Source organism: Carex rostrata, chromosome 2 (assembly GCF_964058835.1).
Source record: "Carex rostrata chromosome 2, lpCarRost1.2, whole genome shotgun sequence".
Classification (NCBI taxonomy): domain Eukaryota; kingdom Viridiplantae; phylum Streptophyta; class Magnoliopsida; order Poales; family Cyperaceae; genus Carex; species Carex rostrata.
Genome location: NC_135919.1, coordinates 17342906 through 17368311, shown reverse-complemented (window position 1 = coordinate 17368311; position 25406 = coordinate 17342906). Strand labels below are relative to the sequence as shown.

At 35.3% G+C, this 25406-nt stretch overlaps 1 protein-coding gene and 1 pseudogene across 4 annotated transcripts; both read left to right on the top strand.

Moving 5' to 3' along the window:
• The first annotated feature begins 13535 nt into the window (after window positions 1–13535).
• Window positions 13536–18043, top strand: LOC144550651 (disease resistance protein RGA2-like; annotated as a pseudogene).
• A 3988-nt stretch (window positions 18044–22031) lies between these two features.
• LOC144546384 (internal alternative NAD(P)H-ubiquinone oxidoreductase A1, mitochondrial-like) lies at window positions 22032–25250 on the top strand. 4 transcript variants are annotated; one of them, XR_013508764.1, is made up of 7 exons: window positions 22032–22578; window positions 22672–22947; window positions 23036–23101; window positions 23210–23372; window positions 23468–23580; window positions 23830–24039; window positions 24573–25250. XR_013508764.1 is itself a non-coding variant. In XM_078294924.1 (6 exons), the coding sequence occupies exons 1-5, from the start codon at window positions 22566–22568 to the stop codon at window positions 23541–23543; spliced, it is 432 nt and encodes a 143-aa protein (XP_078151050.1). In that variant the 5' UTR covers window positions 22032–22565; the 3' UTR covers window positions 23544–23580; window positions 23830–24240. The 4 variants fall into 4 exon arrangements, 1 of the variants encoding a protein (XP_078151050.1); XR_013508761.1 differs by having other exon boundaries at window positions 22656–22947; XM_078294924.1 differs by lacking the exon at window positions 24573–25250 and having other exon boundaries at window positions 22832–22947; window positions 23212–23372; window positions 23830–24240.
• The last annotated feature ends 156 nt before the right edge of the window (window positions 25251–25406 follow it).

Sequence of the window (25406 nt, the reverse complement as noted above, 5' to 3'; positions counted from 1 at the left end):
TTGATAATGGTTTTATATTTTTCTGGAATTATGTTGCTAAATGCAATGCTATCATGATGCATCCTCTTTGAATATTAGCAAGTCCGATATGAATTGCAAGAGTGCAAGACAAATCAGAGTTCAACTGAAAAAGCTTTCCAAAACTTTTGTGAGCCATATTCTTTTGTTGTTTGAATGAGATTATCAGTATAGGGTGCATTATAAAGTCATCAAATTTGGTTTGATGTACGGTCAGAATTGTTTGATTGGTATTAAGATTCGTTCGGACAATTTGAGAATTTAGGCATATCTAATGTGTACAAGTTTTGATGTAGATCGAACGGTTCTGACTTAACATCGGACTGAATTTGCTTCGATATCCTCGGACCACCCCACTCGTGGAAATTTACTGTAACCGTTTCTCCTCTTCCCCTTTCTGTTTATAATAGGTATAACTTTCTATATAGTCGGTCATTTACCTATGTAGCGTATTGTGTTCTTCTAGTTGGTTTGTATCAGCCACGCTGGATCCGAAACAAAGTTATTGTTTTTCTTCAAATTTATATATGCTAATAAACCACGAAAACGTTCAACATTTCATTTCTAGAAGAGATGAAGAAAGAAGGGCGGTTGAGTTCATAAAAAACTTGGAAATATATTGCGGGACCCAGTTTCAGAGAGTTTCTCTCGGTGTACGTTGTAGAAGAACTGAGCAGGCCAGTTCAGGGGAGATTCAGACTTGCTTGTTATACGAAGGACGGTGCTTCTTACAATTCTGGAGCTCTTGAGCGCTTTATATTGTAAGCCATGAAATTCAAACCTCAAGTTTTATCCCTTTCTGCTTCTAAGCCAGGACTCTCAAGTTTTGAGACCAATCTAATTTTCACATGATGTTGTATTGAAGCAAGATTGTTGGAGACATGATTATCTCAAAATTGCACCTATCACAGTTCACCTTCTGTGTCTCAAAAAATTGCATCTCACTCGTGTAACAGTGAATGATGCTTTTGTGGATAAGCTTTTCTTTGGTTGTCCCATGTATCCTTGAAGAATTGTTTCTACACAATTGTAATTTGAACATCGATCTACAAGGTTTATTCTGGCAAATCGAAGAAGTTGGTTCTCCTTGATTGTGGGAAAACATGCCACCAATGAGAACATTTTCATGGAAAAATATGGCATCTCTAATGAATACAAGAGTTGAACTTCCCACTTCTTATTATGATGATGATTTAATTGATGTTGGGTTCAAGCTCCTCACCAATCTTTCAAATATTACCAACCTAGATCTTCAATTAAGCGATTCTCAGGTTAGGCCGTTAGGGTACTTCTTTTCCTACCACTATTTTTAGTCATAGTTAATAGTTTATATTTCATTGATTGATTACTCAGTTATGGGACCTTTTAAGATGACAAAAATATAATTTGAGACAGAATGGACCGTGTTATGTATAATTCATTAATCAAGGAATGATGTTTTAGTCTTGTCATTGCAAAAGGAATTGGGTTTTCCTAACCAAATGGAAAACTAAAGATAATCTATTTATTTTGCTTATGGCCCATGCTATTCTGTTTTGTATTTAGATATTTTTTTTCCAGCATCAGGTGACCTGCAGAATCTTGAGATTGTTTTGTTTCAAATTTTCATTTGTTTAAAAGGATACAATTGTTCAAAAGATTCAGTTTATTTGGTTTTTAACCGAACCAAAATATTTTGGTTTAAATGGATCATTTTGGTTTAGACTTTTTAAAGCCGACTAAACCGAACCGACCAATTTATATTGGTTCGACTCTAATATTATTGGTGTTATAATGATTTCATTAAACCAAATCGAACTTCAATTGTTGTGTATGACAATGTATTATTTTCGTTAATAATAGTACAAATAGGTTTATTTCGGTTTGAACCGAACAAATCAAAATTTACCTTGGTTTGTTCGGTTTGGTTCTTAATCGGTTGATAGGTTTAATCGGTTCAGTTCGGTTCGGTTCTATTTTTGAAAATAAAAAAAGTTTAATTTGATCATTTTACTTCGATTTGAACCTAATAGACCGTATGAACAGCCATAGATACAACAAATTATATATGTACTATTGGAGTTGATGTTTCTCCAAGACATAGTTTTATTAGGTTTTTTTTATTGGTTCCTTCTGATAAGATTGAACTTTTATTCATAGGGGTGTTCATCGGTTCGGTTCGGTTAAAATCAAATTAAATTAGGCAAACTAAAGTTATAATTCAGTTTCAAAAATAGAACCGAACCTAACCGATTTAGCATTGCAACCGAACTGAACTGAACCGAACCAAAGTTTTATTTCAGTTTGGTTTGTTCGGTTCAAACCAAAACATATTAATTTTTTAATTTAAAGCAATTGATTTATAATAAACCGAAGTATATTAAGAAATAAACCGGGGTATTAAGAAATAAACCGGGATATTGAGAAATAAACCGAATTGTTTAAATAATTGATTCAGGATTAAACTGGGGGTATCAAGAAATAAACTGGTATAGTCCATATCAAATTCATAATATATAAAAGTTTGGTCGAGTTAGGTTATTTTGGTTTTGAAAATTTCCAAACCGAACTGAAGCTAAGTTATAATTCGGTTTTAAAAAACAAACCAATCCAAATCATTAAACCAAAAAATCCGAACCATTTGATCCAAACTAATTCGGTTCGGTTCAAAACCGATTAAACCGGATCCAATGAACACCCTACTTAATTATATATTGCTATTTTGTATGAAGGGATTGCTTGAGAAAGAAATTCCTAATTGCCCAAGCCCAATCTTAAACAACTTGAAGACCTTGACACTCGGGGGTTGGTGTATGAGTAGTGACTTTGAGTTGGTTGTTTTTTTCCTCCGTTCGCCAAATCTACAGAGGCTCACGATATACAACTACGATGTAATTTATGTTGCATGTACACATGCACAAGAGCTCAATGAGATACATTCACACAAACCCACACGCAACCACACATACTCTCAAATATTTTATAGTTTTTTTCAGAGATAAAGAATAAACACTTTTTTTTTTTTTTTTTAATTATCACTGCCCGTAGGCTAGAATAAACACTTGATAGCAATACAGAGTTCAAGGTTAAAAATATGGTTAAAATTAGATATGAACATAAATACTTTTTGTCAGGTTTTTGTACGAAACAGACGCATTATTAGGGATGGATGCAGGATTTTTACGTGGGTAGAGCAAGAGTTAATAATCGAGTTTAAATAGATAATCATATTCAAATTCATTAGATAATCGGGTACTAGGTTATAGGCTGTCTAAAAGAAAGAAATAGCTACAAGAGCTACAGGCCATCGAATATCGGCAATGCATTTCTCCTACTTTTTTTTTGCATTCTTTAATCAAATCAATGGGCCAAAAGTCCAGAATAGTCGAGATTTTTTAAAATGTCACGCAAGTATGAGATATCACAGAGGATGCGAATTGGATTTTAATTGAGCCAAATTTTTATATAATATACAAAATTTGATATACAATGGGCTATATCTCTTTTAATTGGGCTGTCCAAACAGATTTGAATTATTCAGAGTAGAGCAATATTAATTTTTAAGGTAGAACAAAGACTCAAAACTCAGTCTTTGTAAACTTGTTTTGAATTTTTAAGAAGAGCAGTTGCTCTACCTTGCACTAAAATAGATCCAACACTGCACATTATTATGTGATACCTACATTATTTGAGACCTTCTATGATCAGGATCCAGTAACTAATTTTTTTTTTCGGGTTTTCTTCATATATGCTAAAGCCAATAAGGAAATGGAGCCAATACTCCAATGGGAGCAGCTTGAGTTTGTGAAGATCATAAAATGGATGAAGAACAATGAGATGGTTGATCAACTGGTCAACAAATTGCATGACCATGTGAAGACCATTGGAAAAATTATAATAACAAATTGGAATCCGAGTTTTGAAGGTTATGTTGGCTGAATAGCTGCTTTTTATTTTTTATTTTCATTTTGTTGTCGTTGTTTATAAAGAGAAGGGCTAAAATACTCCATTGTTTCATGCTTCAATCATACTCCAATATTTTTAAATTTGATTTTAAAGCTCAAATAAAAGATCTGAACCACTCAACATGATATTCGTGTTAAAATGTGATTAGAGATCAAATTTATATATTTTTTTTGAAACTAGATATAAAATCAATGTTTTCGGAAAATTTTAGAGCACATTGCTGGTGTCATTGAAGAACAATCTAGAGCAGCAAATATTGAAGAACAATCTGCTACACCCGTCGTTCCTCCTCTCTCTTCTCGTACGAACTTTGATGTAGATCAGACGGTTTTGATCGGACATCAGACCGCACTCAATTCTCGGTCCGTGTTGATGTATTTTGCTTTTTAAAAAAAAATAAATTAAAGGATAAAGGTGCACAATCAAATTCGGTATGATGCATGGTTGGCTTCGTCCGATCAGAATCAAAATTCGTGCATACTTTATCAGCACGATTCTTAATGTTGTTCGTACGAATTGATGCAGACCAGACTGTTCTAATTGGACATCAGATCGCCCCCGGATTCTGATTTCGTGATGTATTTATTTTATTTTTTTTACCAAAGGATAAAGATACACAATCTAACTAGCATTTGAATCTAAGCGGCTTCTTGTAATTTCTTCTTTGGAGCGAATCTACAGATACGGGAACATCAAGTTGGCAAGTTTGTAAGTTGAACGAGTACATTTTGTCGGAAAAATGATAGATAACTTGCTCCAATTCCTGATCAACTCAGACACTTGCCTCGCTGGTCCCAAATTGTAGGTGTCATTTGTCAATTCTACCCTTGCATGTGGAAGAAATCAAGAAATTAATACACTGTATACTGATCAATCAATTAAAATGATGAAACAATTATCAGCATCTAGCTGCTCAACAGTTTCACTTAATAAGAAAGTGCAAAATTTATTTGTTGGTCCAAAAATCTGCTTTACAAAATAATTATGTCTAATATGACTAAAATAATGTTTATTTTGGAAAAATTTGCACATGCAGTACCAATTGAAATTTTAAAAAAGAGAATCCTAAATTTATAAAAATCGTATGCATTTCAAATTGAAAATAGTTTATATGAGCAGTGCCCAGTACTAGTGTACTTCTGTATGGCTCTTTTTGTCTTTCTGTTTTTTTTGTACTTGTATGTTGCTCGCATTAATTGTATGGTTCCTTTATTTTAATGGCATGGAAATGCATCTTGTTTGCATTAATTAAATATACGGGTATTTTAGTAAGGGTAGATGATAACAGTACCTCCGCTACAGTATCTACAGGGGGACCATCGAAAATTAAATATGAAAAAATAATTTTTTGCGGGGATCGCAAAAACTCTACAATTCGATTTTTTTCCCTAAAATATTAATATCTATGCATAGAAGTATTTATACCTATGTACGAAAATATTTATAGCTATGAGGTGAACAATTATTTATTGTGCGGGTACTGTAGTGCGAAGATAATAGTACCCGCATCACTGTACCCGCACTGTACTCGGGGGGGGGGCACCGAAAATTAAATGCAGAAAGATAACTTCCTACAGGGACTACAAAATATCCACAATTTTAATTTTTTTTCCATATTATTAATATCTACGTAATATTTTCTTTCAAATGAGATCCATGATGACATACTTTCAGACTCGTCGTCGTGCAAGTATTTATATCTCGCCGTACAAGTATTTATACTTATACTTGCAAGTATTTTTTACATATGACATTGAAAGTATTAATATCTAAGTATTGAAAGTATTTATACTTATACATTGAAGTATATATACGTATGAGGTAAACTATGTTTGTTAGAGGAAGGCTGACACGGGGATGATTGAAGAACTCCAAAAAGGATAATCATAACAAGTCACGCATCAAAGTATTAATTTTTTTTAAGTGTTAATATGTTATTTTCTAAGTATTTATGACTACGATTTTATATATGACACTAAAAGTATTAATATTTAAATACTAAAAGTATTTATATATATGCATTGAAGTATTTATTCCTATGAAGTCAACTATTTTTATTAGAGAAAAGTTGACGCGAGAATGAGTGCGGGGATTGTAAAAGGAAAACTATATAATTATTGGGGACCATAGATAAATGATGCTGCTGTAATTTTAGAATAATAATTAGTTGAGACTATAATTAGTGGGGACCATAATATATTATTTTTCTAAGTGCGGGTACTGTAGCACGTTACTATAGTGCGGATACTGTAGTGCGGGTACTAAAATGATTATTCTTTAGTAAATATACAAATTATTTAGTATGAAATGCAAATTGACATTTCAGGTCTTAAATAAAAAAAAATCAACAACTATGATGATGAAAAATACCATAAAAAAAAGCAACCTTAAGGATATATTTTTTTTGTAAATATACAAAAATGCAAGAAGAGAGATTGTGGTGACAGAATCTAAGAAAAGGTATAGATAGCTAAGTGCAGTTCAATTTAGGTGAATTTAGAAGAAGTGCATTAGAAAACTACATCTAACTTTCCCATATAATGATTGGTATTGCTGTTAGAAAACACTTGCTATTTTCATAAGAGGAGGGTTCAAATGCACCCAAATTTTTGTGCATCCAAATGCACCCTATCTTTCAAAAAAAATTTCTCCGTTTTCAAAGTCCGAATAGTCAATCCGAACCGTTAGATGCGATCTATATATTAAGATGTGCTTGGAGACCAAATTTTACATTTTTTTAGAATTTTTTTACTATTTATTAAGCCACTTTGAAAAATCGCTAATCCAATGGTCCATAAAATGTAAAATCAGCGATTTTCAAAGTGGCTTAATAAATAGTAAAAAAATTTCAAAAAATGTAAAATTTGGTCTCCAAGCACATCTTAATATATAGATCGCATCTAACGGTTTGGATTGACTATTCGGACTTTGAAAACGGAGAAAAAGGATTTGAAAGATAGGATGCATTTGGATGCACAAAAATTTGGGTGCATTTGAACCCTCCTCTTTTCATAAAACCGAGCAATATGCAGAGAAATGTTTGTTTTCCCTTTGTACTACTCACTTATACTTTATTCCACCGTACCGATATTTGCTCATGAATCACGTGAAGTATATATATATACTACGACCTTCAAAAAAAAAAAAGTATAAATATATTAACAGAGGTATTTTAGCTTCATGCAGCATATGAACAATGAAGTCAAAATGAAAAAAACAAATGATATATGCTGCATGAAGTCAACAGCACTATCAATATTTTTATTGTCTTTGTCAAATGCCAATTGGATCCCTGCTCCTGATTGAGACTTGCTCCTTTTTTTTATGATATAATGATGAATAATTCTTTTTACATCATGCAACTTCATAGTGGGAATAGGATAACGCATATTATTTTTATAATGAGTTTAGTGATTTTATTCTCCGAGGAACTAAGAAAAGAAGAAATTCAAGAAAAGGAGAAGAGAAAGAGAGATTCGGACCTTGGGCTAAATTTGGGCTTGGGCCTTGGATTGAGATTTTAATGAAGAAATGAAAGTGAAAAGTAAGATCAAATTGAATTAGTCTTGGGCTGATGTTGTTGTTATGCAGCTAGAATATGATTAATGGATAAGCCGATTGTATAAATTTAAAAAAAAATTAAGTGATTAATAAAAGACTAAATAAAAGTGTGGCTCGAATAGTCGGATTAAAATTTAAAACATACGGCAGAATATAAAAAAGGATTATGGAAAATAATCGTTCCAAATTCCAATTGATTTGACGTTGATAAAGCCCAAATTAAAAATATTGCATGTATTTCTATTTTTATGAATTTGTAAAAGATAGTTGTTCCAGTATCCTTGTATGAAACTTTTAGTTGGTGCAAATGATTATTAAAAAAAAATTCTATTTTTATAAAAGGTTCTATAATTATATTGTCTCGTGTTTTATTTTAATTATAAATTAGGAAGATAGGTATGAGTGTGTTATTCGTGAAATTGACTCAGCACTACATAGCTTTTGTTATATTACGAAATCGTTACTATAAAATTTAAATGATTTAAAAGCAAGAATCAAAAATCGTGTTAACAAAATAGAAGTTTAAACCTTAATTAATGCCTCTCTAAATAAGTAAGTCAAGTGTGAATCAAAACCGCGTTGAAATTTCGAGATTTTGAGACTTTATAGGCTCAGTGCGTCCGCACTGGTGGTGAGTGCGGGTGACTGACCCGCACTAGCCTCTGTTTGCCTTAGATTGTTTTCTGAATTTCTCCTCAGCGCGTCCGCACTGGTGTGAGTGCGGATGGGTGATCCGCACTGACTCCAATTTCTCTTTTTCTCCAATTCTGATCAAGTCCCGAGTGCGGGTGACCGACCCGCACTGAAATTGAGTGCGTCCGCATTACACTCAGACTTTTCCTTGTTCAGTGTCGTTTTCATGAATATTTGACTAAGTACTGAGTGCGTCCGCACTGGGGTATTCTTTTATGTGTTTTCCAAGCTGCCGAAATTATGCCAAGTGTTGAGTGCGGGTGATCGACCCGCACTAAAAATGAGTGCATCCGCACTCGTGTATATTTCTGTGTATTTTCAACTGCTGAAAATCTGTCCAAGTACTGAGTGCGGGTGGCCGACCCGCACTGAATTGAGTGCATCCGCACTGGAGGTGTCTTTTTAACCAATACCAGATTTTCTTTCCTTTCTCTCTCTTCCCCTTCGCCCCTTTTCTCCATTTTTGGTGATTTTCACCCAAGATAGAAGAAAAAGAGTGAGAGAGTTTCCTTTCCCTCTCAAACCCCCGATTGTTGCGAGAAATCGAAGTTGGAACCGAGCAAGCGACCGTAGATCTCTCCTAGCTCTCCTATTCGGTATTCCTTTCTCTTTCCGTTTCTCTCTAAAATCTCGGATTTCTCGATTTCTCGGGTTTTCATTTTAAACCCGAGATTTGTGTTTGAATTGCTTGTAGACTAGCTCCTTGAGCTTCTTTGATTGTTTATTTACCGATTCTTTCCCCGATTTCACCCCGGTTGCAGATTTTGATTTCTAGGGTTTCGTGCCAAAACTGAAATTGGGCATAATCGTGAATTGATTAGTTTAATCCAACCGATTAGACTTGTAATCGGTAGGGTTACCTCTTGATCTTGAATTGCTAGAACGTTTAACGGCTAATTTGAGGTTTTGACCAAATTAGGGTTAACCACTCGGTAAATTGAATTGTTGCGGAAACCAAAATAGAGAACCGGTACCTAAATTGTTACCAAATTGGATTGTATATGGTTTAGAGGACCTAGATGCAAATATGAAATTCTTAAGTGGAAAAAGAGGTATAAGAAAGATCGGTACCAAAGTATACGGTATGGATTAAGGGAAGTATAAGCCCTAATATAACTCGAGTAAACATCTCGATTGTGAACCGATGTTAAACCAACTATATGTGTAATATAGGCGTAGGCTCGGTTGAGCAAGACCTTGCAGGACATTTCGAGACGTCTGAACCATAACTAAGCGGTACGCTCGTCGTAATCAGGTGTGGGATTCTTGGACTTGTTTGATATTTCATTTTCAGGAATTAAATTGTTATTCGTTTGTCATGTTAAATGTCTGATTGTTGCATCATTGAATTGCATAAATCATTTGCATAGCCCAATCAAATTGAACTTGAATTATTGTGAATGAAATGATTTGCATGCTTGTATGGTTGCCATTTGTGTCGATCTATTATGATCTGATTTTGATTGAAAGTCACCACGGACTATGTATGTGAGCGAATTTACGAAGTTGAGCTGTATAGCTGACTTGGATCCGACGAATTGTGTGTGTGAGCGGATTTACGAAGTTGAGCTGTATAACTGACTTGGATTCGACGAATTTGCAAGGTTGAGCTGTATATCTGACCTTGAGCCCCGGATCCTTCTAGCGCTTTAGGTGAACGACACTCAGTTTTCCCAGTACCGGTTGGGACGAGGGGTGAGTGATTGTATTGATGTGTGATTTGGAGTCGTGGGGTGACATGTGTAACGTCTGTGGCTCGGTGGCATTCTTCTACGTGTTAATGCATTTGGACGGTCAATTGAATGTTACGAACATTGGAATGATTCCAAAGGGGATTTTCTTTATATGACTTGAACCAGACCTTAGTAAACGGTTAAGCCAAGCGATTACAGATGAGTGTCAGATAAAGGGTCCAGCTCGGTGGAACGTCTGTAGGTGTCAGTAACCCTACGGACGAGGGTTTGATAAAGGGTCCAGCTCGAAAGAACATCTGTAGTTGTTACAAGCCCTAATGAGTCGAGTTAAGCCAAATATGTGTTGTGTTTGAAATTCATCTTGGAAATTCCGTTAATTGTGGTTCATTTGGTTGAATTGTTGTCGAACATATGCATTCTTTTATTTATGAATATATATCTGTTTGAATTGCTTTTGTATGAATTTCATTTCTGAATATGGAGCTTGATTGCAAGTCCAATAATCTAACTGTGGCAAATTGGCACTGAGAATTTATTCTCACCCCCACCCTTCGGGTTACCTTACAGGTTCTGGTGCGTTTGATTTCAGAGAGACACGCGAGTAGCAGGACGTTGGTAGTTTACCTTATATGACCCTAGAGATATTTTGTTGTATAATTCTAGGTTTAGCCATTTGGTTGGTATCCGGATGAGATACTTTGTTGTATTATACTCTGACCAGACTGTATACTCTGATTATATTTAGAAACTTGTTTTATATTGCTTATTGTCTGAATTGAATTGTTAATTGCCTTGTAAGTATACACGGTATTGTATGCTTACGGCGGGTACTGTTACGACCCGTGGCCGCGGGGTGTGACAGCTTTCCTTCAATATATATAATATATCTACGTGGGTCTCTTTATTTTTTTGTTTGATAAGTGTTTTTATATATATTATCTGTAGGGGTTAAAATGGATAAGTGGGTTCCATGAATAAGTTTAAACCCGATTCCTGTCATTTTCTGACATAAATTCTGCCCCTGACAGCACATCCTCTCCTTTCTCAGTACTAAAGAAACCATGGGGGCTGTTCAGCTAGACGGGATTAAGCCTCCTTAAGGCTAAACGAGCCTCCTTTAGCTTTCTTAGCCGCTTAATCCTGCCGAACACCGGTTCCTTAGCACGGATTAAACTTACCTCCTTTAGCTTCCTTTTGCCCAGATCTTAATCCGCTGCCCATTTCTTAAGGCACCATCCCCCATCCTTTAGCTTTCTTAATCCGTTGCCCCTTCCTTTAACTTACCGAACACCGGTTCCTTAAGCTTCCTTAGAACTTAATCCTAACTAGGATTAAGGGGTGTTGCCGAACAGCCCCATGGAGACATGCGTGTTGTCCAAAAGATGAAAATACACATGGGCCTGTGTACCGGTTTTAGACGTGAACTTAGAAGAGTTTAGAGGAAATTCAGACTTATTTGTTATACGAAAGACGGTGCTTCTTACAATTCTCGAGCTATTGGTCGCTTTATATAGGAAGCCATGAAATTCAAACCTCAAGTTTTTTCCATTTGTTTCTAAGCCAGAACTCTCAAGTTTTGATACCAATCCAATTTTCACATGTGCATCACTGCATGATGTTGTATTCAAGCAAGATTGTTGGAGACATGATTATCTCAAAATTGCACCTAGCACAGTTTACCTTCTGTGTCTCAAAAAATTGCATCTCATTTGTGTAACAGTGAATGATGATTTTGTGGATAAGCTTTTCTTTAGCTGTCCCATGTATCCTTGAAGAATTGTTTCTACACAAACACAATTGTAATTTGAACATCTACAAGATTTATTCTGGCAAATTGAAGAAGTTGGTTCTCCTTGATTGTTGTCTGAAACAGTGCTTGAAGACTTCTACTCCTGTCCTGCTTGATTTGGAGATCAGGGGCTGCGGGCGAGTGTTACCAGTTGCATTGGTATGGGAAAACATGCCACCAATGAGAACATTTTCATGGGAAAATACGACATCTCTAAAAAAATGCAAGAGTTGAACTTCCCACTTCTTATTATGATGATAATTTGAGTGATGTTGGGTTCAAGCTCCTCACCAATCTTTCAAATGTTACCAACCTAGATTTTCAATTAAGCGAAATTAAGCGATCCTGAGGTTAGAGCAATGTTTTAAAATGCAGTTTTTATGTGGTATGCAACTGCATATGCGGGAATTAAATATGCATATTTTAAATGAGAATTCATATATAAGGAGGGATCCAATTATATCTTTTTTTTTTGTGACACCGAATTACATTATCTATTTTTAAAGTTTTCAAATTCCAAATAGTCAATCTAAACCGTTCAACATGATAAATATATTAAATTGTGCCTGTAGATCAAATTTTATATTTTTTTGATTTTTTTATTATTTATTAAGTATTTTATAAAATCGTTGTTTTTCATACCATTGAATTTTTGTACTCATCTTAATAAATAGTAAAAAAAAATTCAAAAAAAATAATAAAATTTGATCCGCAAGTACATTTTAACATATCCATTATGTTGAACAGTTTGGATCAATTGTTTGGACTTCAAAAATAAAGGGTGTAATCTGGTGTTACCAAAAAAGGGTATAAGTGGATCCTCCTCTTCATGTCTCTCTCTCTATATATATAGGAAAATGCTAATATGTTACGCGTAGCATAGAGGGCCCCTGTGCAACGGCTTAATATTGGAGTTTTCAAAATCCTAACGGTCGATCCGAACCATTGAACATGATCTCCATATGAATATGTACTTGCAAATCAAATTTTATATTTTTTTAGAATTTTTTTTTTACTATTTTTTTAGATAGGTATAGAAAACCAAATTTTCTATTTTATATTTTTTTTACTATTTTTTTAGATAGGTATAGATATGTAATTGCATTTTGCGGATTAGACTAGCATTATTAGATCTAGTTCTCCAAATTAGTATTCATATTCCAATCTTTATTTTATTTATTTAGTTCGACAATGAACATATGTGTGAGATATTTTGACTCAATAAATACATGTTATCTTTATTTATTATAGAGTTTATGAAAAGATATTAATTTTGCAATAATAATAAATTATATTAGTACTTGCTGGTAGGTATTCTGCCCACTTGGTAATTAAACAGATCATTAGAGCGGTGCAAACGGATCGGATATTATCCGACCGTATCCGAATTTGTATTCAAAAATTTGATGCAGATATCCTATATTTGAATATTCGTACGGATATGGATACAGATATGATTTTAAATTTTAATTACTCGTATCTGAATAATAGATATATACTATATAATTTAATATATATTATGAAAAAAATTATGTTATTTACTATTATAAAAGCGGATATTCGTGTCCGTATTCAATTAATATCTATATCCGTTTAATATCCGATCTTTATCCGTATCTAGAAAATAAAAACGGATACGGATATGATTTTACCACTATCCGATCCGTTTGCACCCCTAAAACATGATGATTAATTATTGATGGCCAAGTTCACTCTCCAGATTTGTTTTCCTCTGGTCTCTCGTCTACTTCTTTCCGTGTACCTCTTTCCTACCTTATACATCCCCATTGACGCAGGACTATCCCTCAATTCTTTCTCTCTCTTTTTCTCTTAAAATGCCAGGGGTGGAGTTGACGACGGGAGGGTGGATCGCATCTGCCGTAATTGGCAAGGTGGTCGATCTGGGCCGCTCCTACCTCAGTGACAACTATGATCTACACACCGGGACCAAAGTGATGCTCGAAAAGTTGGTATTTCAACTTTCCAATATCCAATGTGTGATTGAAAAAGCCGAGAAGCGAAAGCTTACTAACAAGGGTCTGGTGAATTCACTGGAGCAGCTCAAAGATGCGGCGTATGTGGCAGAAGATGTTTTCGATGACTTTGAGGGGCAGAGGATTCGTGAGAGTATCAAGGGAAAGGGTAAGGTTAGTGAAATTGCTTCCTCATCTGTTAAGATCGTAAAAACTCTTATTTTTTCTGATAAAGATTTGAAGAAGCTCAAATCTGTTGTGAAGAAGCTCAAATCTGTTGTGAAGAAGCTTGATGAGCTGGGCATGGGGGATTACGTTAAAACTGCACAATTAATTAATAGTGTTGAAAATAATGAATATATGGATAATAGTGGTAGGGAAACAAGCTCCAAATTAGCCCCTGATGTAGTCATATTTGGCCGGAATAAAGAAATAGAGTTGATCTTGGACATGATATTCAATGTTCTATATGGAGATTTTTACCGCCATCAGGCTTTGGATGATCCTCAATCACAACACGGAGATGGAGAAGGGAGCAGTAGTTTTTGGGTGTGGGATAGGATGAAGAGTTTTTTAGGCTGGACTATACCTGGGAAACCAATGGATATTCAGACAATTGAAAAGGGTGATGCGCCAGAACAAAGTAGAAATAGATTAACAACGATCAAGAGTTTTTTAGCAGAACCTCATTCCATCTATGGAAAACTAGCAGTCATTCCCATTGTTGGTGTAGGTGGAGTTGGGAAAACTGTTGTTGCTAAAACGATCTACAACGCTGAGAGAGTGAAAGAGCATTTTGCTTTAAGGGCTTGGGTCTATGTCTCAGAAAATTGTGATGCTAAGAAAATTATGCGAGATATATTACATTCTTTGGCAGGTGGTATCACTGACCCATCGATGAATTTGGAAAATGTTGGAAATAAGCTTCAAGAAACTATCACAAATCATAGAATCTTACTTGTCATAGATGACTTGAGGGACCTGACAAAGCTCGAATGGAGTGAGCTGGTGTCTGTGCTAGTTTATGGGGAGGTAGGAAGTGTTGTTATTGTAACCACCCAGAGCAGAATCATTGCAAACACAATAAGAACTTTGCCTGACATAACATTGGATGTTTTACAACCAGAATCATTTTGGGAACTTTTTCAATATTACGCGTTTGGTGGTTCCAAATTAGGGGAATTACTGTCAAAACAACAGGAAGTGTATAACTTGAACCTTATTGGTAAAAAGATAGCTAAAAAGTTGCATGGATTGCCTCTAGCAGGCAAGGTTATTGGGACCTTGTTGAGTAACAAGTTAGAAATAGAATTTTGGAAAGATATTCTTGGAAGCGATTGGTGGAACATTGAAGGTGCACGTGAGAACATCCTTCCATCTATTGGTGTTGGCTATAATTATTTGGATCCTGAGCTAAAACAATGCTTTTTATTTTGTTCCATATTTCCCAAACAGTATGTATTTGAAAGGGAAAGATTAATTCAGATGTGGATTGCACAGGGCTTTATTCAACCCTGTAAAGAAGAGACCGGTAGGCTAGACAAAGGGGAAATCAGATTAGAAGATATAGGAAGGGAGTGGTTTGGTAAACTGGTTGACAGATCCTTATTTCAGCCAACATTCAGTGATGGCAAGTACCTCATGCATGATCTAGTGCGGGAATTAGCAATTGCTCTTTCTTCTAGTGAATTTTGTTTCGTTAAAAGTGACGATCAGCATTTCCCATCTTTAGCCCGCCACTTGGGCATAGATTGTGATAGTTTAAAGGTAGAGTGGAACTGCAAGGAAAGAACAAGAGTACGGACTGTGATTTTATTTGGTAATTGGGTAAACTGCAGTGACAAATCAATTAGCAATATCTTTGCCAAATACAATGGTCTACGTTTGTTGGATATATCTTATATTGAGCTTGAAAAAACTACACCTATTGATGTCGCTTGTCAACTATCACACCTCCGATTTGTGGATCTCTCCTTCACGGGTATTAAAATGATTCCTGAGAAATTTTGTGAGTTATTCCATCTTCAGGTGCTAGATGTGCGAGGCTGTAAATTTAAAAAGTTACCTGAAGGAATGAATCAACTTGTAAACTTGCGGCATTTGTATGCGAGCTGTGATACTATTTCTCAAATATCCTGTATAGGGAAACTAACCAAGCTCCAAGAGCTTGAGGAATTCCGTATAGAAAAGCACAAGGGGCACAGGATCAGTGAGTTGATGGACATGAATGAAATCAGCGGGCACCTTCTTCTAAGTAATCTCAACAATGTAACTAGCAAAGACGAAGCAACTAAATCTCAATTAGAAAAGAAAAAGTACCTCAAGAGTTTAGAGTTGAGATTTGAGTATGATGGCTGTGGACCAAGAACCGAGGTGAATATGGAGGTTCTTGATGCCCTAAAGCTAGCCTGCAGTATAGAAATTCTAAAAGTTGGGGGATGCATGTGGGAATCTTTTCCACGTTGGATGTTCTCACGTCATCGTGATTTTTGCAATATGAAGGTTATTCATGTATATTCTTTTTCGTTAAGCAGCCTTCCTTCTTTTGGAGAGCTTCATTTTCTCGAAATTCTCAGCTTTGATGATTTACCATTGATTGAAAAGGTCGGGTCGGTAGTGAATTTTATGGCCGCTCTGATGTGGCATTTCCATCTTTAAAGGAGTTGTCATTCTCTAGAATGTCATCATGGAGAGACTGGTTGGATACAGAGGATGGAAAGATGAAATTTCCGCACCTTAAAAAGCTCCACTTGAAGAAGTGCAGTCTACTGGAGAAACTGCCTCCGGATACCTTTACTTCATCAGTTGTAGAGCTTATATTGTCAAAGTGTCCTTGCCTTTATAATATTGAAGCAGTATTGGTACAGATGCCCTCCCTTGCTCACATGAGCATAACTCAAGTCCAATCCAGCCGTTTGTCTATAGATTGTACTCCCTTAAATTCCCTTGAGGTTATGCACCTTACAGATATCGAAGAACTTTGCTTTGATGGAGGATTAAAGTCCCTTGTTAACCTGAGAAAGTTAGTAATAATAAGTTTTGTAATTTTGAACTCCTATGAAGTTATACAAGAAGAAAATGATGAGATTTCTCAAGAAATTGATAAGCAACACTTGCAATTTCTAACTTACCTGCACCTGAGCTATAAAAAATCTTTGCGGTTCCACCCATTAACATCCCAGAGACTTCCAAGAGTACTAGGAAGGTTGTCATCACTGCGTACCCTTTTGATAGAATACTTACCTACAAATATATATACGAGTGATGAAGAAAGTTGGTTCAACCAATTAGCATCCATGGAAAAGCTTGAGTTTCGTAATTGTTCGTGGCTGAGACGGCTTCCTTCCCAATTACATTTGCTCACTTCCTTGAAGAAGCTACGCATTTATGATTGCCCTATGATGTCTTTATTACCGGAAAATGGTTTACCACAAAACCTTGCAGCACTATACATCGACAAATGCCGTAATCTAATAAGACAATGCCAACCCAATCATGGGATTGAGTGGCATAAGATATCTCACATTCCATTCCTCTACTTCGATGGAGAGCTGGTAACAATATAAGTACGGGAGCAGGGGGTTCGGATAATTAATCGATGCACACAGACCAAGTTTGGTGCTATGGGCATCTAGATCGCCCGATCCTGCATCAAGGGATCAGAGATGTCGGATTTTAACTAGATGAAGCGCTTCTGTAAAATTAAAAAATAGCCGTCAGCAAAGGGAGCCCCATCTCTCGTTATTACCTCTGCTCTCATCCTAAAGATCCGCCTCTGCGTCTTCTCCTTCGACTATGTTTCGTCCACCAGTGAAGATGCCTCCATCCCTGTCCAGCCTGTTCTCCGTCTCATTCCTAATTCCATCGACTCTTCTCCGCAAAGAACCCTATGTGGTGAAGGCGACGGCCGTTTATCCATGCACCAGGTATCCTTCTCCCTCTCTTTTCCTTGACCTTCTCCCTCCCCTCCTTTGGAGTTTAATTTTCTTCTTAATTTCTTCTCTTTTGGATTTGGAAATAAGGAAATCAATATTTCTTTCTCTTTGTCGGTAGTCACTGAATATTAGTATTTTTGTAAAAATTAATGTTGACATTTGATCTTACTTGACTTTTGGCCTGCTTGAAATTATTTAGAATGAAACAAAGCTATATGAGCCATGCTCTCTTCTGTATGGATTTTCTTTCATCATGTCATCAAATACTGCAGGTATAATTGAACTCCGGTATAAAACCATTCTTTTATTAGCCTTTAAGGTTTCACAGTTGCAACTTGTTTTCCTTGTGAAAATTAACTTAATCATTTTGATCAAGTTTGTTTATAACAAAGTTTGCTGATATGACCTATTTCAGTGCTTGTGAGACATGGCTAAGGTGAAGATAAAGCAAGAGGATGATCAAGTCAGAAACGGAGGATTTGGAATCAATTGCCGGTTTATTTGGTTAATTTTAGGTCACTTCGTTTAATGGCTGCTAGGTCCAGGTTTTATTGTTTAACCATATCAGATATATTTCCGGGAGTAATGTGTTCAACTATATTATTTGTTGTTTAAGTCTGGTTCACAATTTTTGTTTTAACTTTTGTTCAGTGTTTCTGTTGATTTAGGGTTTTAGTTTGTCTCATGGATTTGGTCGGACTGGTACTCTTTACTGTGTCCTGAGAAGTTGAAACTAGACTTCTGTTTAATTTTGATTAATAATCAAAATTAGAAGTTGAAACTAGACTTCTGTTTAATATTGATTATTAATATAATGTTTACAGCATTGATTCCAGGGGTGAATCAATTTGCATTCACTTTGTCAAAGCATTAGTTTGCACAAATTCTATAACTTTACATGGTAAGATAAAGCTTTGCTGCCTTATCTTACTACCTGACATACGAATCAATTTCCTCTCTCTTTGCTGATACTTGGCAGAATAAAGCTTGATACTATTTTTTATTCTGGTGTTGCCTTGTGTGCTTGCCAATTGTCGTAATCGTGCAAGTGTTTCCCTCTTCACTTAAATTTATGGTTTCCTTTCCTTACCCTTCTACTGCTTATTGAATTTGATTGATATTTAACAGGCCTAATCAGTTTGAACCCGATTAACATTAGCAATCATCCCATCCCCGATTTTGCTTGCTTTAACTGATTTGAGTTGATCTCAGCTATGGGTGTTGAATTCAAACCTTTCCAAATATCAATTGATACCCTTGCTACCTTCTAGCCTGACACCAGTTCTAAACTGTACTATACCAATAATGTTATCATTCTCACTGGTACCACTGCTCTGATAGTTCAGTATGCTATCTTTGCTGCCTTACGACTTGATACCTTAGTCTAAGCCCTTTTGGGACCTCTTTGTACATTCACATCAGCATTTACTGAGATACTGGTCTACTGTTACGTTTTTAGGGAATAATTTGTAAAACAGTCTTAACTTAATGGTCTGTTCTATAAAATCCTGTGCTGATAGTCATTTACCTTTGTCAGAGGGTTTAATTTGAAAGGTTACATAAACACTTATGCTTCCGGGCTCAGATGGAAAAATTTGGGAAATCTTTAATGTGCCTTGCCTTTTTCTGTGGAAGCCTTTTCTGTTGGGCCAGGGCTCTCTTGGACTCTTGGTAAATTTAAAGTAAAAGACATATAAAGAAAACTAGACTTGGGCCTTTGTTTTCCGGGGTCTCGGAAATAATTGTTTGAGGCCGAGATTAGATTTGTGAAATTTTGTGAAACTAGACAGTTAAATATTTGATTAAAACTCAAGTGGATAATTAGATAATTTATAAATTATGTCATTTACTAAATGGGTCCAACAAAATACAAACAAAATTTCATCAAATTATTATATAAATGTTGAATAGATTTGCATATCATCTAGAATAACTAAAAGTTATTCTAAATAAATTTAAATTGATAATACATACGCACATCTAGGACATTGAAAAATACATCTGAACCTGATGAAATGGTTTTTTTTCAAAAGTAGCAGATTACTCATGAGAGTAAAACAATTTGGTTTGATTAAATTAGTTTAAAAAATATCTACCAGTCTCAAATTCATTCACTCCACTTGGGATAGAACTCTCCGATCCTACCATGCTCCTACCATACCTATTTGCTCGGTATGAAAAGTTTCTTAGTCGAAACCAATATTCTTGGGAGATGGTAATGAAAAAAGCTAATCCCATTATCGTAGAAGAGAAAAACAAATAGATTGAATCTTCTACGATATGTCATGAAGTATGTTATTTCCTAAAAAAAAAAATTAATTGAATATATATATATATATATACACATATATACATACAGAAGTTGGCTAAGATCAAAGTGGTAGTTCTTGAGCTTTGATGCTACCAATTCGTTTTTTAATTTTTAAAGTTCAAAATGTCAATTTGAACCGTTCAAGTTGTTCTCCATATTAAATTGTTCTTGGAGACCAAATTTTATATTTTTCTGAATTTTTTTACTATTTATTAAGTCACTTTGAAAATTGTTGATCTAACGGTGGCTTAACAAAACAGTAAAATCAGAAGCCACTGTTGGATCAGCGATTTTCAAAGTGGCTTAATAAATAGTAAAAAAATTTAGAAAAATATAAAATTTGGTCTCCAAGCACATATTAATATGGAGAACAAGATGAACGGTTCAGATCGACTTTTTAGATTTTGAAATTTTAAATTTGAACCAGTAGCACTTCGGTCCATATGCCACCGAAAGCATATTAGTCACTATATATATATATAGAGAGAGAGAGAGAGGTTGGCTACTCTACTTCCATAAGCATATGAGGGTATATGCTTACAAGTCATTTTTTCGTTTTCAAAATCCAAAAAGTCGATCTGAACCGTTAGATGTGATATCTATATTGAAATGTGCTCGGAGACCAAATTTTCTATTTTTCTGAATTTTTTTACTATTTATTAAGCCATTTTGAAAATCGTTGATCCAACAGTGGCTTCTGATTATATGAGTAAGGCTACCATACATTGCAATGCATAAGTATTTTTGTACATTGGACTATAAGTCACCGGATTCAAAATCCAAATAACTGATCCAAACCGTTTATCTTGTTCTCCATATTAATATGTGCTTGAAATCAAATTTTATATTTTTTGGAAATTTTTTAATATTTTTTTAGATTTATTGAAAATCGCTGTTTTTTATGGTCCATATTTGTCTGAAAAACAATGATTTTCAATAAATCTAAAAAAATAGTAAAAAATTTCCAAAAAATGAAAAATTTGCTCTCCAAACACATATTAATATGGAGAACAAGATGAATAGTTTGGATCGGTCATTTGGATTTTGAATCCGGTAATTTATAGTCCAGTGTACAAAGATACCTATGCATTGCAATGTATGGTAGCCTTACTCTATATATATCTCTTCTCTATATTATGCATCTTAAATTAAATTGGCTGTCCAGAAACTGCAATGGCTGTGATTGATTAATCTAAATTCGAATTGAATCTGAATCCTCCAATCAAATAATCTGTCTCATTTTGATTAAATACATTCTTTATATGTGTAGAAGTCTAAATTTAGTTAAAATTGTACTCGCCACATGTAGCGCCACACATATTAGCACATATATTTCTATTCTGCAACGTCAAATTTGGATAAAAGATCGTGCAGATGAAATCTAACGTGTAATTTTTTCGCTGGAAATCGAGCGCTGTGCCTCCTCTTCTTCGAGTGCGTATACTCTGAGATATCTGAATTTTTGCGTGACCGACATGTCCGGTGCCTATTCGGTAAGGTCATGTTTGGTTGTGGAGTAAATTTAATCCGGATTAAATTTCTTACTCCAAGCTAAGGTGGATTAAAATAATCATGTTTGATTGGAGTTTGGTAGAGTACGCTCATGAAGAGAGAGAAAATTATAACATTGGATTCTGCAGGAACTACAGGTGGAGTAAGTTACTCCACCTAGAGAGGTGAAGTAACTTAATCCGGATTAACTCAAATGTTACTCCATCTTATTCTTTCAAATTTACTCCTTATATTTGATTTCTTAATGATGGAGTAAAGAGTTTACTCCACCACTTACTCCACAACCAAACATGACCTAATAGCGTAGGGGATGAATTCGGATCCAGTGTAGTACCGCACAAGGGAATCTTTTAGAATGATTCCCTAATTGATGGATCCGGACCGTTTTTTTAACTTGGCACAAATCTCAAAGCTCAAAAATACTGCCCTCTATTACGACCCGAATCTCAAACCGTAAAGTGATGGTGATCCTCTATAGTACTACAGAGGATACGGATTCGTAGGGGATTGTATTATTTGTGCTTTGTGATTCGTGTAGAACTTATTTAAACAGTCACAATTTTTCGTAAAGTCACGCAAAGTATGAGATATCCCAGAGGATATGAATTCCTCTTCTTCACATCCCTTCTCTTCGTTGCGCCTCTTTCTCCTATGTTGCTTTTTTTCCTCCCTTAGCACCTCCTTATTTCTCTCATGCGCCTCCTGCTCCGTTGACAAGTCAGAAGAAGTCATACTGACGCCTCTTTTTTCTCTTACCTTCCAATCCCTCCTGCCTCTCTGCCTCTCTGCCTCCCGAGTCCCGAGTCCCGAGTCCCGACCCAAACCCTCTTTGCCTCCCCGTCTCACCGCCTCTCTGCTCACCTCAGAGAAGTCTCCTCTCCAATCCCTCTCTCCGCTATTCTCTGATCAGACCACCACGCTGGTGGCACTTGCTCTGATAGGAACGAACGGAGCGCTCTTCGATTCCGTCTTGTTGTCGCTGCCGGCACGGTCTCCGCTCGGGAGAGGAGACCACTGAACGTGGAAGGGAACTTCTTCGTGGTGAGAAGAGCATAATCTGTCTTCTCTGCTTATTCTTTCAACAAATACTGGTATACCAGTAAGACGAGCAGAACCCTAATCTCAGTCTTACTGATGGATGTCTCATGTATGTACTTTTCTCTCATTTTTATCAAGATGAATTGTTTCTAGACATTCAAATTGATAAATGTTTCTTGGTAAAAGTATGGCGCTATCATAGGTACTATGAAGAGGCGGTTATTGAAAGATGAAAGAGAAAATGGAAGTACACCAAAGATTGTGTGACTTTTACCAAAATTACTGTCAACTAATGATTCTTACCTCTTAAATTCTAAGGTAACTTCTCAATTCCTTTTTTTTTCTATTGCACTGTGTTGTAGTCAGCGGTGGCCCGACTGGGGTTGAATTTACTGGTGAATTGAGTGATTTTATCATGTGTGATGTGTGCGAAAAATACCCACATATCAAAGAGCATATCAAGATTACTCCTATTGAGGTACATGCATTGATTTGCTCATTTCTCTCTTGTACCTTGTTTATGTTTCTCAAATGTTTTGGTAATCCAAAATTATTATTTTACTCAGGCAAATGAGTTGTTGGCACCGTTTACCCCAAAACTAAGGCAATACGCAACGAACCACTTGAGTAAGGTAATCAATTATATATGATACTTTTTGTTGCCAATTTTTGTTATTAAAATTAATATCATAGTATTATGTGATATGACTGTGCTAATAAAATATATCGTGATATGAAAGAGTCTGGTGTTACCATTATGAAAGAGATAGTCAAGGAAGTGCAAGAGGAGAAAATACTTCTAAAGGATGGAACAGAAATACCGTATGGTCTACTGGTGTGGTCCACTGGCATGGGGCCATCTGAATTTGTGAACAACCTTAATCTCCCAAAATCTCGTGGAAGGTTTGTGCAATAGCATGATAATGCAAAGAGTTATCAAATATTGAAAGATTTACATATGATCTTAATTATTATATAAAATCTCATGATGCATACAGGGTTGGAATAGATAAGTGGCTGTGTACCGTCAGCAGAAGATGTATTTTCAATTGGAGATTGTGCCGGTTACGTTGAACAAACTGGCAAGCAAGTTCTTCCTGCTCTTTCTCAGGTTTGTTGTTATCCATTTGCTCTGTCATTAATTTACAAATATACATTAATCTTTACCCCTTCAATCGGCAACTATAACAGATTACTACATTTATGCCCTAATTTTTTTTTTCGAAACTGAAGGGTTTAATCTTTTATAGTTTTCCACAATTTAACACACACACTTTAAATTTACAAATTAAGGCAATCAAAATATCTATTTTATGAGTATATAAACAAAATATATGTTTACTGAAATAAAAAATTATAGGTGGCTGAGCGACAAGGATTTTGTGCCAGATGAGTCTGTGATGAAGGTTAATGAGATCTTGATCGATAGGGAGACGATATAGATGCTTACTGCACTCGGCATGACAGATCTTCCAGGGGTGGAAAAACAATAGGTGGTTCAAGCTGCGCCAAGTACGGTGATGGTGGTGGCTGCAGAGACGGGAATTGAAGAAAGACTGATGAATTAACGGTAGGCTATTTCAGTCGTGTTTTATTTTTAATTCAGTTTTGGTTAAAACCTGAAAGTCATTTGATAGACTCTGTTTTTATTAAGATTTTATTTTTGTGAGTTTTGCTTGTTTAGACCTTGCTGTTAATTGGGATAAGAAATCTTTGTTATAAACAAAAGCAAAAAAATTGGTAGATGATAAAAGGGGATTTCTATTGTTTAGGTATTGTCCTTTTCGTTTCATGGGTTGCCTTTTCTTATTTATTCTGTTTATTACCTGTTATTTAGATTTAATGCTACATTGATAAATTGTAGATTTTGAATCTTTGCAGTGTATGAACACGTTAATTTATATTCTATGGCATCATTAATTCAGTTTCAGAATTAAAGCATGTCTTCTAAACTAAACATTTTGGATTAAAAGATACGGATACATGGAAATTGTTGTCAATAGTGCATGGCTTTTATCAAGTAATTGTAAAAATTAAATCTCTTTAAGATTTAACATAGAGAAATTGGATAATTTACTTATATGTATCTTTACTATCTTATAGGGTTCCAGAACAAAGCTGAAGGATATCCCGAATGGTACGGAGTTGTCTCCTGTTTAAAAATACACATTTAGATCACTTTTTATGATAACCTAATTTGCATGCAATTGGAAAGACATAGTTTCATGAATTTTTGATATTACCTAATTTAATTTGTTTCATTTCTATTTGGCGCTTTACCTTAAGTTTCTGAGTAGGAAATTTATTGTGAATTTTTATCAGTTTCTTTCAAGTTGTAAAAAAGAAAGGCCGACGAGACACTCCATAATCGTTATTCCTTATTTGCCTTAAAATTGACATTTTTATAAATAATTTTCCTACATTTCATAATATATAGCTTGCTCTCTTAGTCCATTCTAACATGGGTTATAATAGCAGTAAAGGGGTTTCTTACATTACTATGTAATATGTACCCATGATGCATGTAATATGTACTCCCTTGCTATGGAAACTGGGGCCAAGCAATTCAAGCTTGTACAAAAGCTGGGGTATTGTGATAAAGATGAAACATTGTGACTGATATATATGCAGCAATTCATCATTATTGATTCTCGCTTAAGAACTGATCCTGGAATTATTATGCTTATGCTCTTTGTGAGGGCTTTACTATCCGGATTAAGAAGACGCTTAAATTTGTTAAGTTGCTTTTGACAATTCAATGTGACTACAGTTGTACTGTGCCTTTTGTTTTCCTAAAACTAGAAGGATGAAGCTGCTTTGGGCATACATGCTGCTATTTTTTTTTCTGACAAATTATTCTGAAGCTTAAAAGAGTTTAGTCGTGATTGCTTGTACAAAAATGGTTCTATGTTGGTACCATGAGACATCTTTTCCTTT